Genomic DNA, 25,894 nt, shown 5'->3' with positions numbered 1-25,894 from the left:
AAATCGGACGTCAAACGTGGGAGAAGAGTTCGTCGGATCCGGTGGGAGTCATTGCGCATGGGCAGGACAGTTGTCCATGATCTCGTTTCATCATTCGGTCTGCATTTACTTTGGAAGGGGTGGGCCCACAATTGCCTCTGCCCTATATGGGGGAAAAACTCCACTTCCATGCAATAGACTATAGTCATCATTATCGCCATCGCTCTTGACACTTGAGAAATAAAAGAAACAAAAGAAAGAAATTGTGGGTCATATTGTCATCCTGAAAAATATTTGTGGGTCCATATGTTGAATTTCACATGAATAACATTTGTAGGGGCCCATAAAAAAAAAAGGAAAAGGAAAGGAAAGGAAGCAAATAAGGGAAGGGTAGGGACATTGGATTGAAGAGGGCAACGTACTTTGGTTATTTGGGAAATTATGCAATCGGTCCTAATCGGATTGTACAGATGTCTATTTAGTTTTTTAACTTCAATTTTGCCAATTTAACCTAAGCTTTTGCGCGAAATTTCAATATAATCATTTCGACCAACTCACGTCCGAAGTCGCTAACGTGGCGATGTGTCGCTTAGAACGACCAACGATGAATAATAGACAATCGCGTCACCTTTTTTCGTCGAAAATTTTGCCGGAATGAGTACATTAACATTTCATGCAAAAATTTATGAATAAATTGACAAAATTGAAAGGCTTAATACCAAATTAGTATCCTCATAATAGGGATGGGATTGATTATGCCGGGGTTGTTTAATTCGCTATTGCTTTGGACTAGTAGGGGAGTAAATCAAGTCACTATTTCTATCTGCTAAACGTTTAGATTGTGGGGCATTCTTATTCAAACGTGAAATAGTGAGGACTAGACATTACTAAGGTCAAAAGTCCTCATGTCCCTACTTTCAGGTAAATGGGTCGTTTCGCAACTATTCGTTTACTTTTACACATTTCAATAATTGAAAAAGGAGCGATTGCCGACGTCCTAAAGTAAATACGATACACGTGGCGATTTTCCAGGCATTTATAGAGTTAACAATCAGTTAAAGCAAAGGCGTTCCGCGATCCCGAAAAAACAAAAGTGAGAAGAATTCGATATCCGAAAAAGTGAGAATTGCATGTTGAAGTTGAAATTGAATGGAAGTTTGAAACAAGAAGCGCTTTTATTTTTTTTTTCTGATCGAGAGAGGGAAAGACGGGCTTTTGTCGTGGGGGCTTTGCGCTGTTCGAATGCAATTATTGCCTTAAGAGTCCTATTACGAGTCTCAAAGAGCTTAAATCAAAAGGAGACTCCTTTGTCAATGCTATTTTATGGTGAAATCACTACCTTTTTCTTCTCCTATGATCTTATCCCCAAGAGCTTTACGAGGAGACATCGTGTGGAAAGAATAGAAGTTTTGAACATCCCATTAGAGGAAAAGCAACGTAATTTATTGCAAAAGAAGGTTCCTGCATCTTCTCGTGTCCTTTTGTAGTGACCCTCCACGTTCAATTATTGTCCACCTAATCACCCTTTTGCTTCCTAGCTTTCTTAGAAACCCTAGGCTAGCCAAGGAAAAAAAAAAGCAGTGATTGAAGTGCAAAGCAGGGTCAAATTAAAGTGAAATCATCATTTGAGAGTGCTGCTACATCAACATGGGAAGGGGGGACTAGCACCTCTTTCTCTCTTTTCCCCCTCGGTGTTGCCCCTTTCATAATAATGTGGATCCACTCTTGAGTAACTCTAATAACATTGTTTTCTCCATTTCTAGCCCGAAGGAATTCCTTTCTCTGATCGATAGAATGAGTCGCGGATATCACCCACATGCAAAAACGTAACCGACATTAAACTGTAGTAATGTTTACATTTGTAACCCGGGCCGAAGAAAAAACCCGACCTACCCATCTCGGGTACTCTTTCATTGCTCTGCCACCGGATGCGCGAATCGTCTCCGACGAGAAACCGGTGCTTAGTAAGGAACGTACATGAGTGAGGGTGTTGTCAAAACGAAGCCCACTTAGTACCATCTAATTGACGAGCGACTCAAATTATTTAAGCCTTTCAACGAACTTGGATCTCTAACTACCTTTGTGGATGATGGGGTTCTAGGATTTCTTGGGGCCTTTGTTGACTTGGGGATTTCATGGCCTATCAAGCAAAGCAGCCCAGACGCCCGCACTACAGTGCCAGAGAGTCCAAAGGTTTTTACCATGTCCTCACACGAGCTTTTTGCCAATCGAAGTGCACTCGAGCCGGGTGCAAATTTGGTGATCTCAATGTTTCGAAAACGAATCGATCGCGTCGGCAATTTCGGGGTTAATTTCATCTGACCGCTGGTGTACGAAGAACAGAGCTCGAATCGCACGGTCGCGACTCGGGACGATTGGGCAAGGGTACAGTTGATTCTTAACAAATATAATGAGATTCATAAGCCTTGATTATCCAGCAATCATTGCTGATAGAGAACTATACATACATCGAAAGGAATGTGTGTTAGGGGGCGGTTCATGTACTTGTTTTAAGTGGCTAATTAAGGGAGAGATTACATTTCCCGGTGCGCTTAACTTGTGAAAATAGAAAAGTTACGGAAAAGACAGTAGCCGAATTCAGGAAATGCAGGAATGACTTTTTTTTTTTTTTTGGGTGTGGTCAAAGTAGTAGCATTTCATTCTTATCCGCAATAAAACAAGCTGAGCAAAATAAGATCCAGATAACAAAATAAATTATCAGAACAACAATAGGAGTTACATGCTCAAAAAGTAAATCTATGGCTTTTTGAAATTAAAATCGGCGAACGATCACCGAATCCGTCTTCAATGATGAGCGCGCACTGAGCTATTCATCTGTTGCTGCGGCTTATTCTCGAGCCAAGGCAGGAATGACTTATTCTCCAGCTGCCTCCACAGCCATAACAAAACTGATGTCCGCATCTGTAAAAGGCATGTAAAACCAAACATATATGACAAATAGATGGGGTGCCCTTGTTTTCCCTCGTAAATAACAGGTTAAGCAGCTAGATTAGATGCATCTTAACGTACATAAAATCCAAAATTACGCATTAACTATTCAAGCACGTCCACTTCTAGAACGCGATCACGCGGTTTCGGATATGCTTAATCACGAAGACGAGTTGAATCCTTGCAATCCTATGCAAAGGCGTCCATTGTCTTAATTAACTCATCGTATTCTTTCTTAATGGCGAGCCAGGAAAGCTCTTTAATTTAAGTACCAAAGATCTTCTGGAGGTCATTAGAATTGAAAGACGAAAACGAACCTGCAAGAGATGTGCTGACAACCATCAACCTTGTCCACATAGAACTTGCAGTTGGGACACCTCCTCCATCTATTGCTCTCAGCAAGTTTTGTCATCATCTTGTCCAAATCTTCCTCTCTCGCTCCTCTCTTCATCATCTGAAACTCCTTACAATCCATTCCTACATGCCACGCGACCTTACACTGCGCGCAGAACAGCCTCCGGCAACTTGGACACTCCGACATTGTCACAACTTCGCCTCCATCATCCACCAGCATCACCGAACAATCCTTAAAAGGGCAATAGAACTTCTGAGAACCGAGGATCAGCGACTCGGACAGCACGTTTTCCCATCTATCAAGCACTTCCTGGGGAAGTATCAAGCGGCAAACATGAGGTTCGAGGATGCTTTTGCATTTCATGTCGGGACAGGTGACGGTTGGCTCGTTCTCCTTAATCTTGGATGCTACATACTGACCCATGCATTCCATGCAGAACGAGTGAGTGCAACACGAGCCTCGGAACATCTCCTTTGAAGATTTCTCTTCCATACAAATGGGGCAGAAAACCCGAGAACATTCGCCAGCTTCCCAATTTCCAAAGCTGGTGTTTCCGGCGATAGGAAATCGGGTAGACGCATTGCTCCGCAATGAAACACTTGATGAGATCACTAGGACTTCTTGGAGCTGCACTTCTAGTGCATATTTTTCGTCCGATATTGGAAATATTTCCTCCTCGTCATATAAAGCAGAGAAGTAGAAATCATCGACATGGAGACGGCGAATGTCCTCCATCTTTCATCGGTTTCAGATTAGCGGTAACAATTGATTTGTGATTTCACTGGAGTGATCAATTGGCCGTTATTTATAGCTCAAACAATCCTGGAATTTGAAGGGTTTAGAAATATAATTTTTTGTTCCCTAAACTATTTTCGCAAGTTCATCCAATGGAATCCTAGTTCATTGTTTGTATGTTCCCCATGTAATTAAGGCTCGAGCCAACAAATCTCAAACGGCAGCTTCATGGGTCTCCTCGACTTCGCTCCCTGCCTTTCTCTAGTCTCTAGGTAAAGCGTACACATTAAAACGAAAGAATTCATCTTAATTGCTTCGCCAAAGAACCAAAGGGAAAAAAATGATAAATGAGAAGGTCAGGCCAACGATTACGCATTTTTTCACTCAAGTACATCGACTCTGAGCATGACCCCTGCTAATAAAAAATTGGGGCGCTCCGGATATATAAATACCTCAATTAAAAAAAAAAAACTAAAACGAAAGCATAACAGAAATATGTACTAGTCCTATATCTGAGAGAGAAGAAAACATGTTACAAGCTGATCTTCAGAGAATGGTAACAAGAAAAAAAAAAAAGAAGAAGAGGTGTTTGGCAAGTGGTAATAAGTAATGATTAGTAAGCCTTGGCGATTTCGTTACTGCTTCTGTGTGGTTTCTTCTTCATACTTGTGATGCTGCACTGCGGGCATACATATTCCAGTCCATCGGTTTTGGCATAGTCCTGCAAATTCACATAAAGAGAGTATTTCGAGCGTGGATTGACTGCAATCTGCGAGCCTTATAATATGATCAAAAAAGGCGAAGCCGCAAGCCAAGTGTAAAAGGAAACAATGGGATTTTAGAAAGAAAGGACCGGTTTTGCAACCAAAAGGGGATCAACCTCATACGTGCACAGTACCTTAAAAGCACCGAGACCTTGCCTTCTATCGCAGCCAAAGTGGGCCCACTCCCCGCACGTGCCGCAGTTAACCCAGTCCCCAGCTGCGCCACTGTTGTCGTGAAGCCCAGAGAGGCGTGAGAACAAATTTCTCAATGGTTATGAGTGACTGAGAATAATAGTGCAAGAGAGATGAGAGAGAAAATACCTGTGACACAGCAAGCAACACTCTCCATCAACATCATCGTGAGCCAACTCGTACTCAAGGAGGTATGTCTCATAGTGTCTCTTGAGCGTGTTCCCAACCCCCTATAAGAATAACGTGTCAGACTGTTGATTGCCAAAAGTGACATTTGGGATGACGATGAAACCAGTTAGATCATAGCGCCTCGCTTTTTACGGGTCAGGCAAGACTTGCTATGTCAGGTCACAATATAAAGGCCATGAAAAGATTTTTAAGAGCTAAGCTACAATGTAAACTAAACGAAAGTTGATTGTACATGGTTGCTGGAGAACTCAAAGCCTGAAATTCATTCGTTAGGAATCAAAACATCATTTTGTACCCTGAACAAGCATAAATGTGCAGAATCCACAAATTTATGAAGCAATAGCACATACAGTCATCCTATGAGTCATTGTATAGTTGCTCATCTTTGAGAAGACTTGTCCTTTCCAGTTGATGCCATTGCCAACATGAAAGCCTCCCCTTGAAACCACCTAATAATATAACAAATGCAATCAAAAGCGCACAAAATGTTTAAATTGGAACCAAGTTACAGTGAACTTTCAGAAAGCGAGAATGAGTGCCAACTTATAACCACAATCACCTCTTTATACAAGTTATAGAGGTCAAGACGCTTTGCATTGAGCACGGCTTCTGGGAACTCAGCAAGACCACCTGGAGGGATAAGTCGAGCATGTCCTCGAACAGTCAAAAAGTGCATTACATCCTTGAGGAATTCCTCCTAAAAAAGGAAAAAAGGAAGCTTTACAATTGAACTAATCTGTGAAGAATCCATCCGATAAACATAGTGAATATCCTAGTAGTAGGCTACAGAGGCAACATGTCAGATTCGACTTCACATGGGGGAATTGATAGTGGGTATAAAACACAAATAATCCACTATGTCAATCAATCATCATACATTTCAGGGTTTACTAACTCTTTTCCACATAGCACGCAACTGACATGAACTTCTCTTTCATCTTTTGCTAATTTTCAGCAAATAACATGTGAATTTTGTCCACAAGGGACTAGGAAACAAACGCAAATGCTTAATAGTCATTCTTGTTCTTGAATTGAATGCATGGTAGATTGGGTGATGAGGCTGTCTTAAGAATGTATAAGGACAAAACAATAGAATGAAAATCTTAGATCATAGTTCAACAGGCGTATCACAGTAGCATCTTTTTTAATATAAACTCTGTAAGAAGTAAGATTGCTGACACAGAAGATTGAGCAAGTACAATGAGGCCAACACCCTTAGGCCGATTATCACTCACCTCAGAGCAAACTTGGATAGAACTTCTGCCACAACCATGTTTTTTGAGAGGCAAGGGATTCAAGGAGATAATTTGCCTAGCCTGAAAGGTTCTTGAAGATGACTTCCTATAAACTGAAGATGGTCGGACAACCCTCTGCTTCACAGGGGGGAAGACAGAATTTTCTTGAACTTTCCCATCGTCATAACCGTCTCTTTGAGAAGTTTCACATATGAATTGCATTTTGCGCTGATGAATATGAGGGACAGGCCTCAAAGCTGCAAGTTTAAGTCTTCCTCGAGCTGGAAGCCCACTCAAGTTACTATCTATAGTGTCTTTATACTCACCGTCTTTGTCCAAAGTAGCACCTGCGTATGCAACTGTCTGCTCAGGGTGAGAGTCCGGACTTGCATCTTGGCATGGTTCAGTCCTCTTTCTACTAGGAGCAGGAGGTCTTAACCAAACAGGAGTAGTGCCAACAAAGCTGTCACTTGAGAAAACTTCTTTACACTCCTCTGAATTGGAGAGGGATAGACGTTCAGCATCGTCTTTGTCAAAAGAAGCAACTGCCAATCCTTGAATGCTGGCAATCCCAAGAGCAACCAAACAATGATGCGAACCATCCAATGCTAACTGCCTTAGGACCTGGAATTGCAGCAACAATCATGTGTGTGTGATTAGCACATCCTTTATGACAGATAAAGGAAAAACAAAAGATAAAACAAAAGGCAGTCATTTTATGAGGACAAAACAAGCATATTATCCTCTCGAGAATTGATAGCACGTGAAAAACCATATTATTCTGACGCGTAATCTGGACAGTATAATATAATTCATTCCACAGAGTATAAAAGCAAAGGACAGACCTGAGAAGCCCAAGAAGGAACATCCATCGAAACTTCATACACTGGAGCCCCACAAGCTACTGAAGCAGATAACCGAGGTTCAGATAATGGCAGTTTATTCTCCTCGGTATTAAGCGGTGAGTGAACAAGTTGACTCCCAATGATTTCCTTTTTAATGTGGTTGTCCAATAGCTGGAGAAGGAGATGCCACAGAAGAATCAGAATGGCTGCAGTCCGAATGCCTACATAAACCAATCATAGTATCAATCTGTACCTGATCGGTGAAGCAAGTCTGTGTATTACCCGACAACAACAGGGAGATGTGAGCATAACTAGAGGTGGATAGATCGCAGCGCATGGTCACGACATCGCGAGAGAATGTCTCTGTGTCAAAAAGTGGCTGAGGCGCACTGCATCATCCTTAATATATCAATAATGGACAGAATTAACTTCAGTAACACAAAGGAACACATCAAAATGACTTTGGATAAGAGCGATATGTGATACAGCTTTTATGTCTTATAAGAGTGGTACACAATTTGCAAAGTCAGAATTGCATTCCTCATTGGGCCAAAAAAAGTAGGTAAAACATGAGATGAATCCAAAGAAGCTGGTTCTCATATGAAAGCAAATGTCCACCATCCACGATCCTTCTCAGACAGGCCAGAAAGTATTCCACTTATCACGTGTGATAATAGAGAGACAAACATGTATTCTCTTTTAGACTACCTTTTCTTGTGTCTGTATATGACAAATTCACTAAAACGGATTACCACTTCTTAGCTTTTCATCACTGGTAATCACTCAAAAAGGGAACATACCTAAATTTTCCGAGGAGCTTGCTTCCTCGCATCTGAATCACATAAGAAAAGCAAGAGAAATGGAAATTATAAATTAAAACTTTCACAAGTGAGAAATGTCAGTCTAATTGCAAAACAAATACTAGAACAAATTTGACTAGTGCTGAAACTGTTAGTAACAGCTCAATTCTTCAGTGACAAAAGAGAATTTCAAGATAAGATAATCCTGTGTATCCAAACCAAATGCTTGCAGTGCATGTTCGATGACTTTTCAGATATTATAATGTGTTATAACTTGGAATGGCTTCATCAAGGAGCCAACAGCAATGAGGAGATCCAAATAAATAAATTCAAGTCGATCCAAGTAAAGATTCATTAAACTTACTTCAATAGTCAAGAGGGCATTGAGACCATGCTCCAATAATCCCAACAATTCTGCATCCTGAGAAGAAGCCAGACTTTAGATTAGCCATATATTAAGAACTACAGAGCAGTGGCGCTAATGTTGTAAGCCCGCTTTGTTGCACAAGTTAACATTCATAGAAGCATAAGTACAGATCGACTTCCAGCTTACCATACTAGATCGAACACCACAAATAAGAAACCTCAAGCTCACATCTTCATCATGTATTTTAACTGCAGGCAGAGAACTCAAATCATCTCTTTCCTCCGCGATTTCTTCCTCAGGGTACGAAACAACAATTTCAGGAGGGATCCCAAGAAGATCCAGTCCTAGGTCAGATCTGGCTTTGGTCTTATCATCAGAAGAGACACTCCTCTTTTGTAGACAGTAAAAACTAGTTGAAGCATGGGCAAGCTGGAAAGCATCCCATACATGAGCCCTTGAACTGCAACACATGGAAAAACAAGTATGTGAAGGTAAGTGGTATGCAGGCATGTGTGTATTGCTGTCGTCATATTCTCTTTTATCACATAGCCGTTCCTCCATTAGCCCTCCTTTTCCCTATGATGCATGTTTGACAGGTAAAATTGACTCCACGTTGCTTCGTACCTACTCATCTAATGTGATCTTAATTGACAAGTCAAAAGATGTTTCCAGATAACCAAAGAGATTCATGACTTATGTAGCTTAAAACTTCGTTATATCCCCAAGAGTTGATGAGAGAGCAACCTAATCACTTTTGACTATATCTCTGCCTATATACTTGATAACCAGAAACTGGTTTATAGTCTATTTCAACTAAACATGAGCAACCACACTCATGGCAATGTCAAGTACAGCTGTTGAGAGAGAAAGAGAGAGACCTACATAGATAAAGATTCAATTCTATCACTCAAGAAAGAAGACAGTAACAAGCACTTCATAATGCAAAGAAAATATATGTTACCACCAGAGACCAAGCAAGCGCTGGTTTCACTCTTGATATAATTACACATAAACACAGTAACAAGTACAAAAGACCTACCTCTTCAGTACTGACAATAAAGCATGAAGGAAATGAGAAGCTGCAGGGCAAGGGACCAAATAATTCCAGTATATCACATAAGGTATCCCCTGCAAAGATGAGAGAACCAGCTTTAACAAATATCTTTCTGTATGCAAAAGACTAAAGCCAGAAAACTTATGAGAAATTGCTCGATCACTCAACAATCTTGCAGTAAACTATCCGATGCCATTGGTTTCTCCAATAACCTAACCTTAGAATGAAGTGCCTCAGCCAATTTTTTCCCATGTGGAATTTCCAGGTAAATCTGCAGAGGAATTACAAAAGTAAGCCATTGCAAAGCTAGGGCTAAACTCTAAAAAAGAAATGACCAGAAATCACAACAGAACTGGCAAAGAAGAATGGGAAAATGGAGGAAGAAAGTTGTGTTAGGCATTCACACATCACCCTCCCCAGAACAAAAAAGAATGCCAGCAGTTCTGTGTCCTCAGAATTCTATGATGCCTTAGGACATCCATTGACAACAAATTGGCCACCCCACCACTTCTCCAACCTCGTCCTACTACTAATGATCAGAAACTAGATTGAACATCATGTCCGTACTCATCCTCAAAATCTCATAGTTAATCACCTCCATCTGTTTTCCCAACATCAAGGTCAATTGGCTATATCGGCCAGTTTTAGATGGTTTGCAGCGTCATTATTATTGGCTTTAGTGTCTATTGAGGCACCGCATACATAATTCGACAAAATGCCAACCGAAATATCATCAGAAAACTCTGCAATATGACTAGAAGATTACAACTATAAAACGGACTCCCCCATGCACTCAAAGAGAGCCCATTTGTCATCACTAGCTAATTTCACCAGTTCATGCCTTTGGCGATAGAGGTCTAGATTGTGTAACAATCAAGCTGTCTAACCAGGCCAAAAAGGAAAGAAATCAACAATATGCAAATATATTCGTGCGGAAAACTATGCAGATAGAAATCACGGTTACATACAGCGACAGGCAATGTGTCGCCCAACAGCCCAACTATAGAGTCGGCAGTGACACAATTAGTGCCGTTCGTTGCTAGAGACACTACATCATCCTTAAGCTGATCTCCTTGCAAGTACACGAAAGCAGGCCGGCGCGACTCCATAGCCCGACGAAATTCATCTTTACTCGGACTTTGCAGGGTATGGACCTGCACTAAGAAGAGATGTCAAAATCCAGGCTCAAATCACCAAAAAAAAAAAAAAAACCAGTAAAGCAAAGCTGATTTCGCACCTCCAGATACCCCGAGGATGCTTGCTCCAGAGAGGAACGCGTCGGGTGATCCTCGGAAGCATTCATCGAACTTCTACCGCCGGTCGTCACTGCAAGGAAGCTGCAGGCATCTCTAGCTCTGGCGTGCGACATCTTTTCTTTCAAGCGGGTCTCGCGGAGACTAGACGATGATCCAATCGCTCGAGCTGATTGTCGGCCTCCCAAATCATAGCCACGGCGAGAGAAACTTTCACCTTCCACTTCCAGTCCCCAAACTGCACGGCCGCAGCAACGTCCAAATTAGTAACCCAGCGCCGCCCAACCCATTGTCGCCAAATCCGCTCGTCAGCCTGCGATCTGCAGCCGTCGGATGTGGCATTCTCCAGCGATTTTGTCCAAACAAAGAGGGAAGAAGAGTGGACGGAGGAGACCGAATCGAAACCCTAGGAGCTGAATGGGAAGAGGAAGACTTAGCTCCGTCTTTGGGATCGTTTCTTCCTTTTGAGATGGTACTACATGTATATCATCCGGACTGGATTTTCTATGTAAAACCGAATTTGAACGAGAAAATTCACTTATTTAAAATTCCATTTAATTTTATTAACATGATGCGGATAAAATGAGTGGTTTGTCCATATAAGGCGGGAACAATCCTTGAGTTTGCATTTGATTTGTGGTATGAAGTCACATTAATGGGCAGTTAACAATTTTAAAGTAATTGCTTTCTTCTATGTATCATTTTCTCCGGTTAATATGACAAAAAATAAATTTACCTCAGTCTAATCTTTGGGTCATCAAAAACCTTAAACTGGTACACGCGTGCTACATTTACTAGGGATGAGCGGTTTTTAGGTTCCGTGCAAATTCCACCTAGACTTTGGAACCTACACATCAAAATCAAATTCTTCATTTTTTGAAACCCGTAACCTATTCTGTATATTTTGGAATATAAAACCTATCCTATCACGGGTTTCAGAGCATGTTCCAAGATCTATACAAGTTCCACGTGTATTCTTGATCGAACTATTGTAATGAATACCTTTAATATTACCACCATTTGCTGCTACAATCTATTGACTACGGCTCATTTTTAGGCACATGAATAAATATGAAATGTTAACAAAGTAAAAGTTTCGATAATAAATATCGCCGAAAATGGGATCACAAATTAGTATTTCCAGATTACACACTCGTCATTGAACGCCATGAAATATTGTAGGATCACGTGAAGAGATATACCAAGAAAATATAAAAACTTATTGCGGGTTGCAGATTCCAGGTTTTAGGTTCCACCTACTTAGAAACTAAAACCTACCCGTCAGAACAAGTTTCTCAATTTAAGGAACGTGAAATCTATCCTACGAACCTTGAAAATTGGAACCATACAAATTCCCCACCGATCCGGTTCCAAGTTCTACCCCGGAACCGTATTTACACATAACATTTACCCTTCATTAGCTTCTATCATATTTTACAGTCAAATTGTTGAGTTAGATGACGTATGACAGTTGACGTCACAAGTTCACGTGGAAATCTAAAATGGTTTAAATTGATATACAGATAACAAATTTAACCCAAACTTATTTTAGAGTTTTTAAAAATCCCAAACTGGTATATAAGTGACACATTTACCCTCCATTAACTATGACACATGGTAACAACTAGTTGATCTTGCAAATCCACACAATATCTATATCACTTTCTGCTTGTTTGTTCAATTAGCCCTAATTTGAAAACGAATAGGGCCCGTTCTCTCTCTTCTCATAGTACAAAAAAAAAACCCTAAATCGTCTTCCTTCTCATAGAATCCTTCATCGTTGTCTTTGTCTAAAGTTGTGGAAATTGTGAACATCATCTAGCAAGATCTCTTTACTAACACTTTTACTACATCTGGCAGTACTTTTGACAAAATGGCTCGACCGAGTACTCTAATCACCGCTTAATGCGACATCGTAAGAACATTAACGATGGATTAAGGCCTTGCGAGTTTCACTTGACCTTCTGTCAATAATCACTCTTCAGGATGAGCATATAAGCACGGGTCCTGGGCTTTTCTTCGATGGAATCCTCGGTGGAAACCAATAGAACCAGCCGTGACCTTTTAGTTCCGGTCCTACTGCCAAGGGCCCAAGAACGGGCATAGGGATTCTCGAGTTTTTGTTCCAAGCGCTAATATTTAGTCATATTTCGAAAAATAATTTTTGGTTTTTTAAAGAGAAAATCATTTTTCTTGAATTTAGCATTGGTTTTCTGTTGGCTAGAAAAGACTTGTTTCGTTGATTCATTTTCCTAAGCGATCAAAATGCCAAAAAAAATAAGGAAGATATTTTTCACGAATCAAACGAACCCCTAATTCTTCAAGTGGATGGGAGCCTCTCATCTTTTTCTTGCGATAACAAATAATCGAAAATCAATTATCATACCCTCTAGAATTTCGTGTTTTAATAATGTACTCTCCTTTTGCTAATTCTTGCAATATTCGCATAAAATCATCCTTTCAGGGTAGAGCATCATGTAAGATTAAGTACTAGAGGTTTTGCTCTCGATTGTTTCATCGTTGTAACTTTAACTATGATTCAGGCACGAAAAAACCAAAGATTATCTATCTGGGCCACACGTTTTCTTTCGCACCAAATCGAACCGACTAAAACGATATCCTCCGGCGCAGGAGCCGTTTTTTCTAGAACGAGTCTCCTCGAATCGGAGCGGGAACTCTGGTTCTCGCTTGAGATCAGTTGTCATTTGAACCATTCTTAACTAGTACAAACTCATTTAGTGTTCACCGCATCACCCCTCGAAAAAGACTTGATAAACCCTCTTTGGCAAATCTACCATTCCTCAGGAAAATATCTCCATCTCAATCAAATTTTCATCGATCGGGCCCTTCCTCCTGACAGACTAGCATATGACGTTTGCTTCGTCCCACACGGGGAAACGTACAAAAGCTTTCAGCAAAATATCCAACGAGTTCCTATCAGCCCCAGATAGCTGGGACCATGGTTCGAGTCTTCGGAGGGATAAGGTGGCCCTGCCGTCGCCGGAGCTCTTCCCGGAGAAGGCGGGTCTCGCTCTGGAGTGAAGCGGCATAACAATGCCGGGGAGATGACACCATCCTTTTCGCGGAAGCCTCCCGTTCCTTCATTTCGTCCATCACGATCCTCCTCCCCCTGCACTCCACGCTGCAGTATCCTTCATCTCCCCTGAATCCACATAACAATCACGACATCTGGTTAGTCACTCGAACCGATCAGACGGAACAGCCAATCCAAGATGAACCCAACTTCGTTCGAACCCTCCGGAGCCCATGAAACCACGTCAGTACCCACAAAAAGAACAGACAAAAGAAGATGATTTTGGATTCGAGTGAACTGTGCTCCGACTTTTTTGTACCTGTACATGTAGATGTCATGGTCGGGGCTGAGTTTCTTGTGGCACAGAGAGCACGTCTGGAGAAAGCAGGAGTACTCGAGATCAGAGCCACTTTGGGACCGAGCTTGGGAGCGAGACTTGACGTGGCGGCGGAGGCTTGCGGTTACTCGGGACTGGACGACTATGTGGGGCTTGGTCGTCTCGGGGACCTGCGTCAGGATCCTCAGGCCAACAGCTGCTGATGACAACGAAGGTGGTGATGACGACGACGGTGGTCTGTTGTTCTTGCTGTTCCGCTCGCGAATCTCCTTGATTCTTTGCTCGGGCATTTCCCACTTCATCAATGGCCTCTTCTTCTTCGAGAGGAGAGAGAGAAGAGAGGAGAGAGAGTAGAGTGTGATGAGAGCTGACAAGGGAGAGGACGATGATGGCCATATTTAAAGCAATCCAGGTCACCCAAAGGCCCGAGTATGCTTTAGTCATGCACGGGGCATTATTACATGGAATCTAACTGTTTGACATTGCTATTTCTCTTCGCGAGCCGCAAAAACACACGCACACATACGTATTATAATATTAGAGGCGAGCGGTTTCAAATTTAGTACAAATTCTATTTAGAACTTACCTATCGAAACAGATTTCTCATTTTTAAAAACCCCGAAACTACCCTATGTACCCTTAAACCTACTTTGTCATAGATTTCAAGATCTACTTAAATTTCATATATATGTATTCGGTGAATCATAATATTTAGTGATCATCACTTGTTATTAAAATTCACTAATCACAACTTATATTTAAACATACGAATAAATTTGAAATACTAACAAAATAATAATTTCAATCATGAATATCACTAAAAATGGAAGCTTAAACTAGCGGTTTCGGATTACACATTCATCTTCGGACGTCATATTCGCATGGAGACATATACAAAAAAAAAAAAACACAAAAACTTATTCCAAGTTCGGATTTCGGGTTTCAGGTTTCTCATACCTGAAATTTAACACCTAACTATCGAAACTTATTTCCCAAATTTTTAAATCTGAAATCTACCCTACATGTCCTGAAATTTGAAACCGGATCGATTCTCTCTCCTCATCGGTCCAGTCTCAGGTTTTACCCGAACCATGCGTCCCACTTTAAAATGCGCGTCTCCTTCGGATTTTCCATGAAGCTGATGTTGCCGCGTTTCACGGTGGTATTGGTATTTATCGCACTTTATGTAATATTAAATTCACCAATCTAACTGGGAATTTCTTTGTATGGCCCCCTTTCTCTTCATTTGGTGTCCCCACACGTGTGAATTGACGCGTGTGGTTGGTTCCACGTTCGCAACGTGGCAAAGTCATCGCCGAATGACAGGGTGGATTTGTTTAATAATGTGTCAGATAGACATCATCGTCCGGTCACGGTGAGGGCTCAGGGTTTACTAAGAAAATTATTCGTCTAATGCGATATCAAAGTCTAGATCCGTTCGACAAAAAAAAAAAAAAAGGTTTAGATCGTAAAAGTTCAAAGCTTGGCACTCTGCTTTCAACGGGACCTCTAATCTTTTAATTGAATACATATGCCAGAGATGGGAAAAATTACAAAAAAAAAAAAAAAAGTCTTAAACTCATCACATTCATGTCAATTCACTTCTAAACCCTTTAATTTGATCAATTTAGTCATAAAACTTTTGACGATTTGTCAATTCAGTCATAAATATTTCAATTGTGGCAATTTAGTGATAAACCTTGCCAATTCAGTCATTAACATTTCAATTGTGGCTATTTAGTCATAAATATTTCGAACAATTTATCAATTTAGTCATAAACCTTTCAATTATGATAATTTAATCATAAATCTTTTGATGATTTACTAATTTAGTCGTTCCAATCAATTTTGAATGTGGACCTTGCCATGCAGAATGACCCACGCCGACCGGACCGTCGCGTTAGGATTTCCAATCAAAATTGGCAAATCGTTAAAATATTAAGGATTGAATTGACAAATCGTTAAAAGATGTAGGACTAAATCAGCGCAATAGAAAGTTTTACGACCGAAATAATATAAATTCAATAGATTGAGGACTTCTTTGGCAATATTCCTCTCGAAGTGCATTCTTAGCTGTCTGTTTTTTCGTTTTTTTTTTTTTCTTTTTGAAGAATTTTAGGTTCGACCTCACATTTCTTTTGTTCGATTTCCCAAATGTCGATTTAGGCAACGATTCCTCGTGGTGTCTGCCCTTTTGATGTCACGTCACTTTGGTTTATTCTCAAAAGTATTCCATGTTTTGGACGGTGTCATTTTAAAAGAATTACTTTAGCCGCACCTAGTCGGCCCAACTCCCTCCTCCTTCACGTGTTTTACTGTTCGGAAGGTTTAGAAAACAGAGCAATTTTTTGCATGTGTACGATCATTTGATCTTTAAAACTAATTCTTTTAAGTGACACCACATGACGTGACGGATTACGAGAAGATGTTTGAATAAATGGACACCTTTCAATATAATAATAAAAAAAGATAATTTTATCACATGACAACCTAATATATCACTTATTTTATAAATGAATGACAAACCGGTGAAACTCCCTAGCATGCGAGAACATATTAGGTAGGCCAGTCTTACCGGTAAGACATTCCATTCAACACTCGTCCCGTGTCCAGGTGGGCCACGCTAATCAATTTCTTTGTCTCTCTGTTCTGCACTCGTCTTATTCACCATTTCTTCCTCTCTTTTTTTCCTTTCCTTTTCCTTTGGCCTTTGTGGTGAGGGCCGACAAGGGCGAGGGCGAGGCAGTCTGGGAAGTTTAAGGCGTCGACGATGTGGGTGGGGAGAGAGAATGCGGGCAAAGAACCAATGAAGAGGCAGTCGTTTGGGGAAAAAGAAGAAACAATGAAGAAGAAGAGAAACCTTGGACTGACCAGCGAGACTCACCTGGACATGTGGCAAGCACTGAATGGGATATCCTGCCGCTTACCTGGCAAGATTGACTTATCTATTATTTTCTCAAAATATTTAGTAATTTGATATCACCATGTCAACATTAACATGGTATGACATGGTATATACATTTATCTACTCACATGTCGATATGTGTACAATGGTATGAAATTAAATTAATACACAAAAATTTGTTCAGAGATTGTTGTTAAGCCATGGAAGCTTGCTTTGTTGTCCGAAGAGATTTTTCATCCATGGTGGTCGCCAGGGCCCTCGTCCAAGACGAGCCACCCTCTTCGTTCTCTCCGTCATTGCTTGCGGCCTTGGAGGAGCCGTCGTCACCAGCTCCAGATATGGAAGTCCGTCAGCTAGATATGGAGGCAAAACTCCACATCTGGACCAGCGGCATCGCTGGCGCCATCATACAAGCCGAGTCGTCTCCGTCATCGCTCACGGCCATGGATGAGCGACCATTGCCGGCTCTGGATATGGTATTCTAGATTTGGAAGTTCCCGGATCTGGAATTCCAAATCTGGACCAGCGGCGTTATCGACGCGTCCAAGCCTTGCCACCCTTTCGTCCAGGCTCGCCAGATTGGTAGACGAGCCACCTCACGAGCCATAGACAAGGCCAGATCTGGATGGGCCACGACCAGGACCACCCCGAGCAACGTCGGAAGGGGTAGCCGGGCTTTGGCCGCGTAGGACGTGACAAGCACGAGTGACAACGAAAGGATGGCTCACTTCGAGAAACAAGACATTTTCTCCATCGCATATTTCCCTTGACTCGGAGCAAAAGGGTCAGATAAATGCGGACCGCTTCTTTTGCAAGTATCGGGTCATTCTGCGAGCGACCTCGCTAACCTGCTCTATAGTGATCCAATTTCACGACTCCAAGGTCATAATTTGCCTTTGGATCGCGTTCTCATATGAACTGTTTCGAGCTGACATCACCCGCTCCCATCAAACGACTGCGTGTCGCCGACAAACCGGCTCCTACGGAACGGCGATTTGCGAAATCTGATTCATCTCTTGCCCCGAACTTCGAAGATTGATGATGACATAATATAAACTTCGATTCGCGAAATCTGATTCATCGAACGCTTCAAACTAGTTTGTATTTGCACTCTTCATTTTGCTGCCATAAATTCAACCGCTGGAGGGATCAATAATCGTTTGCAGAAAGATTCAATTATAGACCGTCAAATGCCTTCCCAGGAGTCGACACCATTTCCCTCAAAGGAAAGAAGAATTAAGGTGAAGTCCGTCTCTTTATTTGCTCGTCTTACGACTCGCGAGTTGGACGGACTCAAAAAGTGGGATTTGATGATTAAAAAGGATCGTTTGTATCTCTCATAGAAATGAATGTTTTGAAACCCATTTTCCTAAAAACGATCGGTTGTATCATTGTATGGCTTGCCAAAACAAATGAACCAGAAAAATATTTTAGTTGTTCACGAAAATGCCTAGACATAAATTATTGTCGATAATGAAAATGCTTTTCGTTAATTTTTTCAAGAAGTACAAGTTAAAATCGTGAAAAATTACTTTTTAAAAATCGTTCATTTTTTACGAAATAAATGGCGCCTAAAAAAGTTAACCTCGAACCTTTTCATGATCGCGCACAACCATGTTGGCATCGTCATGGGATTAGCAATAAGGTAAGCCAATTTTCCCTAATCACAACGAAAAGTTCCTTAATTAATAGGACTTGTTGATTAATGATATGACAATATTACATTTTTTTTTATATTCCAATAAGTCTGATCATTTTGACATATGGCTTCATCTCCATTGTGGTATGACGAGTTGATTTGAAGCGTCCTCTTGCCCGCATGCAATTCTAGCTTATAAAGTACATTACCTATGCAATGTCAAATTCCATGTCGTGACAGCTCGACACGGTTTCAAGACGAAAAGGGTTGATTATCGCACAAATCTTTTCGAAGATCGACTAACATCAATCGCGAGAAGACATCACATCTTTGAAAAAATATTAGAGATTGTCGCGATTCGCCGATGGAATCAGTCCGCCGGGCATCGTAACGATTTCCTGCATATCTAGGGTTTTTTGTTTTCCTTTTTCCTGAGCATAATCATTTTACACCATCTAACTTACGGTACCTAACAATTGTACAAATCAAGGAGAACCTCCTATTTTTTAAGTGATCTCAATCATTTCTTTTCTTCCTCAAATAATCTCAGTTGCATATTCTACAAATAATATGTACATGGACAAATAAATAAATGATAACTCTGTCTTATCTCTCGCATATTTCAGTTTTCTATTCCGAATCTCTATCTTACAATAATCTTTCCAAAAAAAAAAAAAATCGAACCTTTTCATATATCGCAATTTTCTTTGCACCACGTACTTCATAATGCGCGACATTTTTTTTTTCGGACAAAAAAAAATGTATTTCTACCAATTTCTTTTATTCTAATGTTTCATAATTGAGTGATATTCCTTAATTTATACGAATGTCGCTTTCTTGCATTATGCACAGCTGCGTGTGCATCTTTGCTGGAGCAGACAATTGCAAATTTGGAACAACAAGCAGTGCCCGTGGGGTATCAGAATATATCCCTGAAAAAAGAGTTTGGAGAGATGGGGAATAAATAATACCAGCCTACGATAAATTCGTCTGTTTCCCCAAAAGCAAGTGAATGGAAAAATCCACCGTCATCAAGAGAGGAGAATGCTGACGATCCCCGTGGAATTCCCTCGTTCATCACTTGGCCACGTAGGTGCTTTAAGTAAAAAAGAAAGACTACCTTGCCATTCCTTTCAGCAAACTTCCATCCCAAGTCGAAAACTTCACACGCACATTCCAGCCCCACACGAGAATCCAGGGATAGTTATCCAAAAAGTCTTCAACATATTGTACGGCAGCTAATTCAGTCATAAGTATATTGTAAGGCGGCCAATTCCGTCCTAAAGCTTCCAATTGCGTCAATTTAGTCATAAACCTTTTGATGACTTGCCAATTTAGTACTAAAATTTTCAATTGTTTGAATTGAGTTATAAATCTTTTAGAGTTTTGCCAATTTAGTCATAAACCTATTATTTGAATAATTGGTGAAAAGAACTGCGTTGATCAATTGTCAAAAGGTTTATGACTAAATTAGCACAATTGAAAAGTTTATGAGTAAATTGGCAAATCTTCAAAGGTTTAGGACGACATTGGCACAATTAAAAATTTTAAGACAAAATTAACCACTGTACAATAAATTTAAGATTTTTTGGACAACTTTCCTGAGAATTCACATACAAAGCTTATTTAAATGTTTTTATATATCAAGATTATCAAAGTTATTATTTAACATTTAAATACTTTAACAATTCTAAGTTTACGTTGTTAGATCACCGACAATCTATTTTTCTTGTTATTACCATCTTGTTAATGAGGTGAGGCAAGGCCTCGCTCGAGGCCGGTGAGGCTTGGGTATTGGCCGAAGAAGAAGGGAAAAGAAAACTAAATTAACTAAGAAAACAAAACTTAAAAAGAAAAGATAAAAAAGAAAAATAATTGAAAATTCAACTTTTTAAAAAAATAAAAAGATAAAATCTAATAATAGAAAGTTATTAAAGAAGTGTACAGAGGAAATTGATTTTCCTTACTAAATGGCGGAAAATATTTTTTTAGTTCATTTTCAAGTTTCAACAAAATATCGAAAAATTGTGTTATTTTCCTGGAAAATATGGAAAATATCTTTTTGGAAAATATTTTTCAAAAACATTTCATTTTTGCGAATCGAACGGAGCCTAAGTTTCCAAATGTTGAAAAGTAAACCGAACTATAGTAGAATCAATGGAGTATAATATAATCTTACATCCAATATTTGGCTTGATCTGATAATTTATCCATAATCACTTGGTTGTTCTGCTCGAATGAGTCCCCGATTAGGCATTGGACTTCTACGCCTGTCCAACGGTAAGAAACATTAGATGAACATAATGAGTCCTCCTCTTTATAAATAACATGTAAAATCACAATGTTTGTTATTTGGTAGCAACCTTGACGGCCATGCCTGTAACCTTGTGGGTGATGCTTTACCTTTATGCATGGAGATGTGGTAATTTGCATGCATCCTAATTGAGGCGAAACATTTGGATACCCCATGTTACATAGAGATCACAAACATACCTTGTTTTAATCTGTTACGGTAAAATCGCGAACCCGGTCCTTGGATTAGGATTTTTATCCGATTTATAGATGATCATTAGGCGGGATCGAGTTTGGGGTACAAGATCGGGGCCGCCAAAAAATTTAACCAAGCCCACTCGTACTAAAACTCTATAGGAAAATTTTAAATAAGGGCATGAAATGCTTTCATTATTTCAAAGAAGTGCCTGATCAAGGGCATTTTCGTTGTTTACTTTTTTTTTTCCTTTTCTTCTGTTCTCTTTTATTTTTTTCCCAATTCTTTTTTTTCCTTTGTTGTAGCCGGCGAGGGCCCGACAACCCTCGAACGGATACAGAGATAGTATCCAGAAAGATCTTGGGATTACAAAAGTCATTGTTGATCACTTGTGAGGGTCGCTTCGTCCAAGCCGTCGACGCCCGGTGCGAGGCAACCCTCGCCTAGATCTGGTGAGAATCAACCTAGCTTGTGGCCCGGCGAGATCGGGTGAGGGCTTGCTCGAGGTCCCTTGTGGTTGTCGAGGGCGACTTCGCCTCAACGGCCATAGACCATCCCTCGCCCAGCCCTCCCCGGTGATTGACCATTGCACGAGATCGGCGGGCGACAAAAAAGAAGGGGAAAAAAAAAGGAAAAAAGAAAGAAAAAAAGGAATATATATATATATATATATATATATATATATATATAAAGGCGAAAATGCCTTTGGTCAAGCCCTTTTTTGAAACAAGAATGACACTTCATGCCTTTATTTGAAACAACTTTACTTCACGCTCTTATTTGAGACGATGAGGGGACTTCAGGTCTTTATTTGAAATTTTCCTAAATTTTATGCACCATTCTTCCAACCAGGCCCGAGCTTCACTCGGCCAAATCGAGTCATACCAAGTTTGATCGAGCCCGATTTGGGCCAAGTCGGATTTTCTAACTAAATGGCCTCATCCAAATACACCCAACGTTGTCGTTCGAACCTAATCGGCTCGGGCGGACCTATGGTCCCTTCGGCCTATGATCGGGTCTAATATGGTCTAGTTTTCTCGAAGATTCCTTTTGTGATCAGATTTTTGTCCCAAAATTTTATGGAACCTCGTAACTTATTAGATAATGTCGTAGATTTTCATGACACTTAAATTCAAAATGACAAAATACAGACCCTAAGATAATAGGGAAAAGTGCCAAAAAAGTCGTAAGTCATTACGCATTTGTGCCAATTCAATCTCAAACTTTTCAATTATGCCAATTGAGTTCCAAACATTTTGCGTTTGTGTCAATTGAGTCTATCCCGCCTATTTTGACTAGAAATCGCTGATGTGGATGTCGTCCATCCTATGTGACTTAATCGGCGCTAACGTGGATATTTTTAATAATTTTCTTTTAAACATTTTTTACTTTCATTTTGGGTGGCGAGTGCCGCCTTGCCCAAAACGGGTGGGGCCGTGGCGTCGTCGCCCATCGCCCGGATCCGAGAATGGTTGCTACCCTCGTTGGCCAAAATTAGAGAAAAAGAAGAAAATAATTACAATTTTATTTTTTTAAAAAAATAAAATATTTAAAAAGTCCATGTCGGCGCTGGTCACGCCACCTAGGACGAACGGTGTCCACTTCGGAGATTTCTGGTCAAAATTGATCGAATAGACTCAATTGGCACAAATACAAACGGTTTAGGATTAAACTAGCACAATTGAAATGTTTAGGACTGAATTGACATTAATGCAATATATTTATGGCCTTTTTAGTACTTTTCCCAAAGATAATATTGGCACAATAACTCCTGTAAAGAAGTACAAATATGATAAATCCGAATCCTCAAAAGACCAAGAACCCTAATCACATTTGGACGCGCAAGATGTGCGCATTGTGCATGCGGATGGATTGCAGCATCAATTAAAGGACGTAAAGAAACCTACGTGGATTAAACTTCCACGACTTTTGGCAAAAGAGCGAAAAAGAAAATCGAATTGACCCCCCAAGCGCAACAGAGAAAATTCGGAGAACCTAAGGATTCTAGATTTCCATGGCAGATGGAAATTCTCACATACCCCCACGTGCTTCCTTTTCCATCTTTCGAATCCACTATTCCCAAAGATTCTCAGAAACTTTGGCCTCACGTAATAAATCTCGCTGTATCTCTAAGCACTATAAAACCCCACCTCGCTCAAGAGCCCTAGCGACCAAACCCATTATCCATCTCTCTCTAGTTCCAGGTTTCTTGAAGAAGATGATCATGGCCAAGGCTCCCGTCAATGGCATGCTTCTTCTCAGGTAGGCGATCATCCTAACTCCATTTCTTTCGACATCTTTGCCACGTCCGATCAATATGAAGTGAACATGTCGTAGCGAATGTCTTTGGATGTGCGTGGTTTAGCCGGCGGTTGTACGGAGCGCTAGCGGAGAAGACAGCGGGGGCGGCAGTGGCAGCGGCGGGGGGTGCAATCGGGAAGGCGGTGAAGGAGGAGGAGGAGAAGAAGGTGTTCTGGATGAGAGATCCCAAGAGTGGGAACTGGATACCGGAGAGTCACTTCGACGTGGTTGATGTTGCAGAGCTGAGAGAGAAGCTCCTCGCCAAGAAGGAGGGCAAGCTTTGAGCAAGATCTTTTGATAACTGTGGCTTTCTCCTGATCCATAATCCCTTCCTTATGATACAATACCGTACAATCTCTGTTGTGAAACTATTAATACGGGGGCACGAGAGGGCCTTTCAATCTATGAATACCTGCAAATTTCGTAATGTAATTATGGTCTTTTATCGATGTTTGAATGGGCATAAAATTTAGGACTCCTCTAGTTTGTCTGAATGAAAAGCTTGGGATAAAATAGAAACGATGAGAATAAACAACGAGGAATCGGAATCATAATATATATCGGAATGGAGCCCATTCATTAACATCATGCGATCAAAATGGAACTGTTTTAGGGTTTAAGGTTTATGATTGCAAGTAACAATAAATAATACGCAAATAAATTTCTTCTTTGCAATCTTGTAAGAAACGGCATCCAGATGGGTCGATGCCATTTTAATTCACTATGTGTATAGAACCCTCTTTGCAATTAACATCAATATCATCTTTATCTCAAACTAATTGGGGTCGGCGGTCGATAAATCCAAAAATAAATAAAATAAAAGTAAGACCGATCGAGAGATATAACCCACTTTGCAATAACACCTTAAATTCTTCTCCTTCTGGATTTAGTTTTAGTTGAGTGGGAGAATATGACTTAATCAAATGCTAGTCATGGTAGACCAGTGAATTGCCTATGAAACAATTAAAAGTAGAAGATGCCATCTATTATATAAAGGGTGGCTTTTTTTTTTAATCTTTTTTCTTTTTTTAGCTGGTGGATTGACGCATGAAGGTAAGGGTTGGCGGTGGCGATGGGCTGTGTCATCAAAATCCCAAACTTACATCGGTGACTCAAAAGTACTTTCATGAAAGCTCAGTCTAAGACGGTCATTAACATTCGGACTTGCCCGTTTGTGGGGACAACGATTGACAAACGAAGCTACCTTGACCCGAGAAATTCCGTAAAAGATCCTAAACTTCACCGATGTGGCACCGATACTCCAAATATTTTTTTTTCATGTCATCAATTGACGCAAAAATTCCTACCTTTACGATTCCATCTCTTTGTGCGGCTTGCGTGGACAACGGGCAGGCATAATGGAGCTGACATGGATCTGACGTGACGAGGGCCATTCATCGTAGCCAAAACTAGATAACGTGGTCGTACACATCAATAGCCATTTTTGGCAAATGTGAGTTCCCGCGCTGACTTGAAAGGCCGTATCAGTTAACGCGAATCAGAAGGGATGAAAGGACCAAATTCGACGTGTGTCCAAGTTGAGGAACTGAGTTGTGCATTGGTTGCGAGTCAATGTACCAATTTTTGACATTGCCAAACGGGGAGCAAGTGCATGGTCAAATTGATTGCGGGCTCAGGCATTGGGCTAGGACCTGGCAAAAGTATCCGGCCCCATAGTCGGCCCGGCCCAATGTCAAATTTAAGAGCCTTTTTCTTCATGAACAAACTTGGAAAACCTTATTGGAACTCTAACATGGTGGATAGAGGTAATCTCAAACGAGTTTTGGTTTATCTTCTTTTTACAGTTGATCTTGCTTGGTTTACCTTCTTCTTCTTCTTCTTCTTTTTTATCTCCCACTATATTTTGGGAGTTTGTGACTGTGATTTTTTTTTTTTTTTTGCAGGTAATCTTGAGTGAATGTGAAGAACAGTTCCACCATTCATTCGATCGACGACCATTAGTGAGAATGTTCATAACGTCGCTCTATAAACTCTTCGAGATTATGCCGCTTTCGTCTCCCCGTTTAGATTTCGGTCTAGATCCAGGAATTTTATTCTCTTGAATTATATTTAGATATAGATTTGGGAGTTCCTTACAGGTATTTGATCCGTGCTATTTCAACATGTTGATATTGGCATTACTGCTGGGCGATAGTGATGGGGACGTCGAACTTAGACGCTCACTGCAAGCCGTTGTAATTGGTATGAGAGTTCTTAGTATGTGCTCATCACCGAATATGGTAATCGGCCGCCGAAATTTTACGATGACGGATCTATTCTTGAAGGATGAGAGTGCTTCTAACTGCAAATTTGCTCTGTTATTTGCTTCGTTTTGTAGTTATTTGAGAGCTTGAAAGCATTCTATATACCTCTCAAATATTATACTGATCAGTAAATGGAATCTTTTTTTCACCCCTCCAAAAAAAATAAGAAGTTTGTGTAGTTTTTCTTAACCAGAACGTAGCCTGAACTC

General features: G+C 40.6%; 4 protein-coding genes across 5 annotated transcripts; 1 reads left to right on the top strand and 3 right to left on the bottom strand.

Annotated features, from left to right (window-relative positions):
* Window positions 1–2,801: 2,801 nt before the first annotated feature.
* LOC115736404 (E3 ubiquitin-protein ligase RSL1) lies at window positions 2,802–4,229 on the bottom strand. The gene is made up of 2 exons (XM_030668105.2): window positions 3,246–4,229; window positions 2,802–2,901 (listed from the first exon to the last, which is right to left on the bottom strand). Exons 1-2 carry the CDS (start codon window positions 4,016–4,018, stop codon window positions 2,811–2,813), a joined length of 864 nt encoding a protein of 287 aa, XP_030523965.1. The 5' UTR covers window positions 4,019–4,229; the 3' UTR covers window positions 2,802–2,810.
* A 133-nt stretch (window positions 4,230–4,362) lies between these two features.
* Window positions 4,363–11,204, bottom strand: LOC115736402 (AT-rich interactive domain-containing protein 4-like). The gene is made up of 15 exons (XM_030668100.2): window positions 10,702–11,204; window positions 10,433–10,618; window positions 9,682–9,735; window positions 9,450–9,538; window positions 8,597–8,870; window positions 8,408–8,464; window positions 8,044–8,075; window positions 7,497–7,632; window positions 7,244–7,414; window positions 6,399–7,022; window positions 5,723–5,860; window positions 5,514–5,612; window positions 5,104–5,204; window positions 4,917–5,007; window positions 4,363–4,739 (listed from the first exon to the last, which is right to left on the bottom strand). Exons 1-15 carry the CDS (start codon window positions 10,831–10,833, stop codon window positions 4,632–4,634), a joined length of 2,292 nt encoding a protein of 763 aa, XP_030523960.1. The 5' UTR covers window positions 10,834–11,204; the 3' UTR covers window positions 4,363–4,631.
* A 2,450-nt stretch (window positions 11,205–13,654) lies between these two features.
* LOC115736468 (FCS-Like Zinc finger 17-like) lies at window positions 13,655–14,378 on the bottom strand. The gene is made up of 2 exons (XM_030668185.2): window positions 14,071–14,378; window positions 13,655–13,880 (listed from the first exon to the last, which is right to left on the bottom strand). Exons 1-2 carry the CDS (start codon window positions 14,376–14,378, stop codon window positions 13,655–13,657), a joined length of 534 nt encoding a protein of 177 aa, XP_030524045.2.
* Window positions 14,379–23,228: 8,850 nt separating this feature from the next.
* LOC115736405 (protein SENESCENCE-ASSOCIATED GENE 21, mitochondrial-like) lies at window positions 23,229–23,843 on the top strand. 2 transcript variants are annotated; one of them, XM_030668106.2, is made up of 2 exons: window positions 23,229–23,382; window positions 23,486–23,843. In XM_030668106.2, the coding sequence occupies exons 1-2, from the start codon at window positions 23,339–23,341 to the stop codon at window positions 23,703–23,705; spliced, it is 264 nt and encodes an 87-aa protein (XP_030523966.1). In that variant the 5' UTR covers window positions 23,229–23,338; the 3' UTR covers window positions 23,706–23,843. The 2 variants fall into 2 exon arrangements, with proteins under 2 accessions (XP_030523966.1, XP_048128116.1); XM_048272159.1 differs by having other exon boundaries at window positions 23,276–23,382; window positions 23,458–23,843.
* Window positions 23,844–25,894: the final 2,051 nt, after the last annotated feature.

This window comes from Rhodamnia argentea, chromosome 11 (genome assembly GCF_020921035.1).
Source record: "Rhodamnia argentea isolate NSW1041297 chromosome 11, ASM2092103v1, whole genome shotgun sequence".
Lineage (NCBI taxonomy): Eukaryota > Viridiplantae > Streptophyta > Magnoliopsida > Myrtales > Myrtaceae > Rhodamnia > Rhodamnia argentea.
The sequence above is the reverse complement of the archived record's forward strand: the minus strand, read 5'-3'. Positions and strand labels throughout refer to the sequence as shown.

Coding starts and splice junctions, on each gene's coding strand:
- LOC115736468 (XM_030668185.2), bottom strand. CDS start 14,378: ATGCCCGAGCAAAGAATCAAGGAGATTCGCGAGCGGAACAGCAAGAAC. Junction 13,881..14,070: donor CATGACATCTACATGTACAG/GTACAAAAAAGT, acceptor ATGTGGATTCAG/GGGAGATGAAGGATACTGCA.
- LOC115736402 (XM_030668100.2), bottom strand. CDS start 10,833: ATGTCGCACGCCAGAGCTAGAGATGCCTGCAGCTTCCTTGCAGTGACG. Junction 9,539..9,681: donor CTGAGGCACTTCATTCTAAG/GTTAGGTTATTG, acceptor TCATCTTTGCAG/GGGATACCTTATGTGATATA. Junction 5,008..5,103: donor TGTTGCTTGCTGTGTCACAG/GTATTTTCTCTC, acceptor TCACGACAACAG/TGGCGCAGCTGGGGACTGGG.
- LOC115736404 (XM_030668105.2), bottom strand. CDS start 4,018: ATGGAGGACATTCGCCGTCTCCATGTCGATGATTTCTACTTCTCTGCT. Junction 2,902..3,245: donor TGTCAGCACATCTCTTGCAG/GTTCGTTTTCGT, acceptor TGCCTTTTACAG/ATGCGGACATCAGTTTTGTT.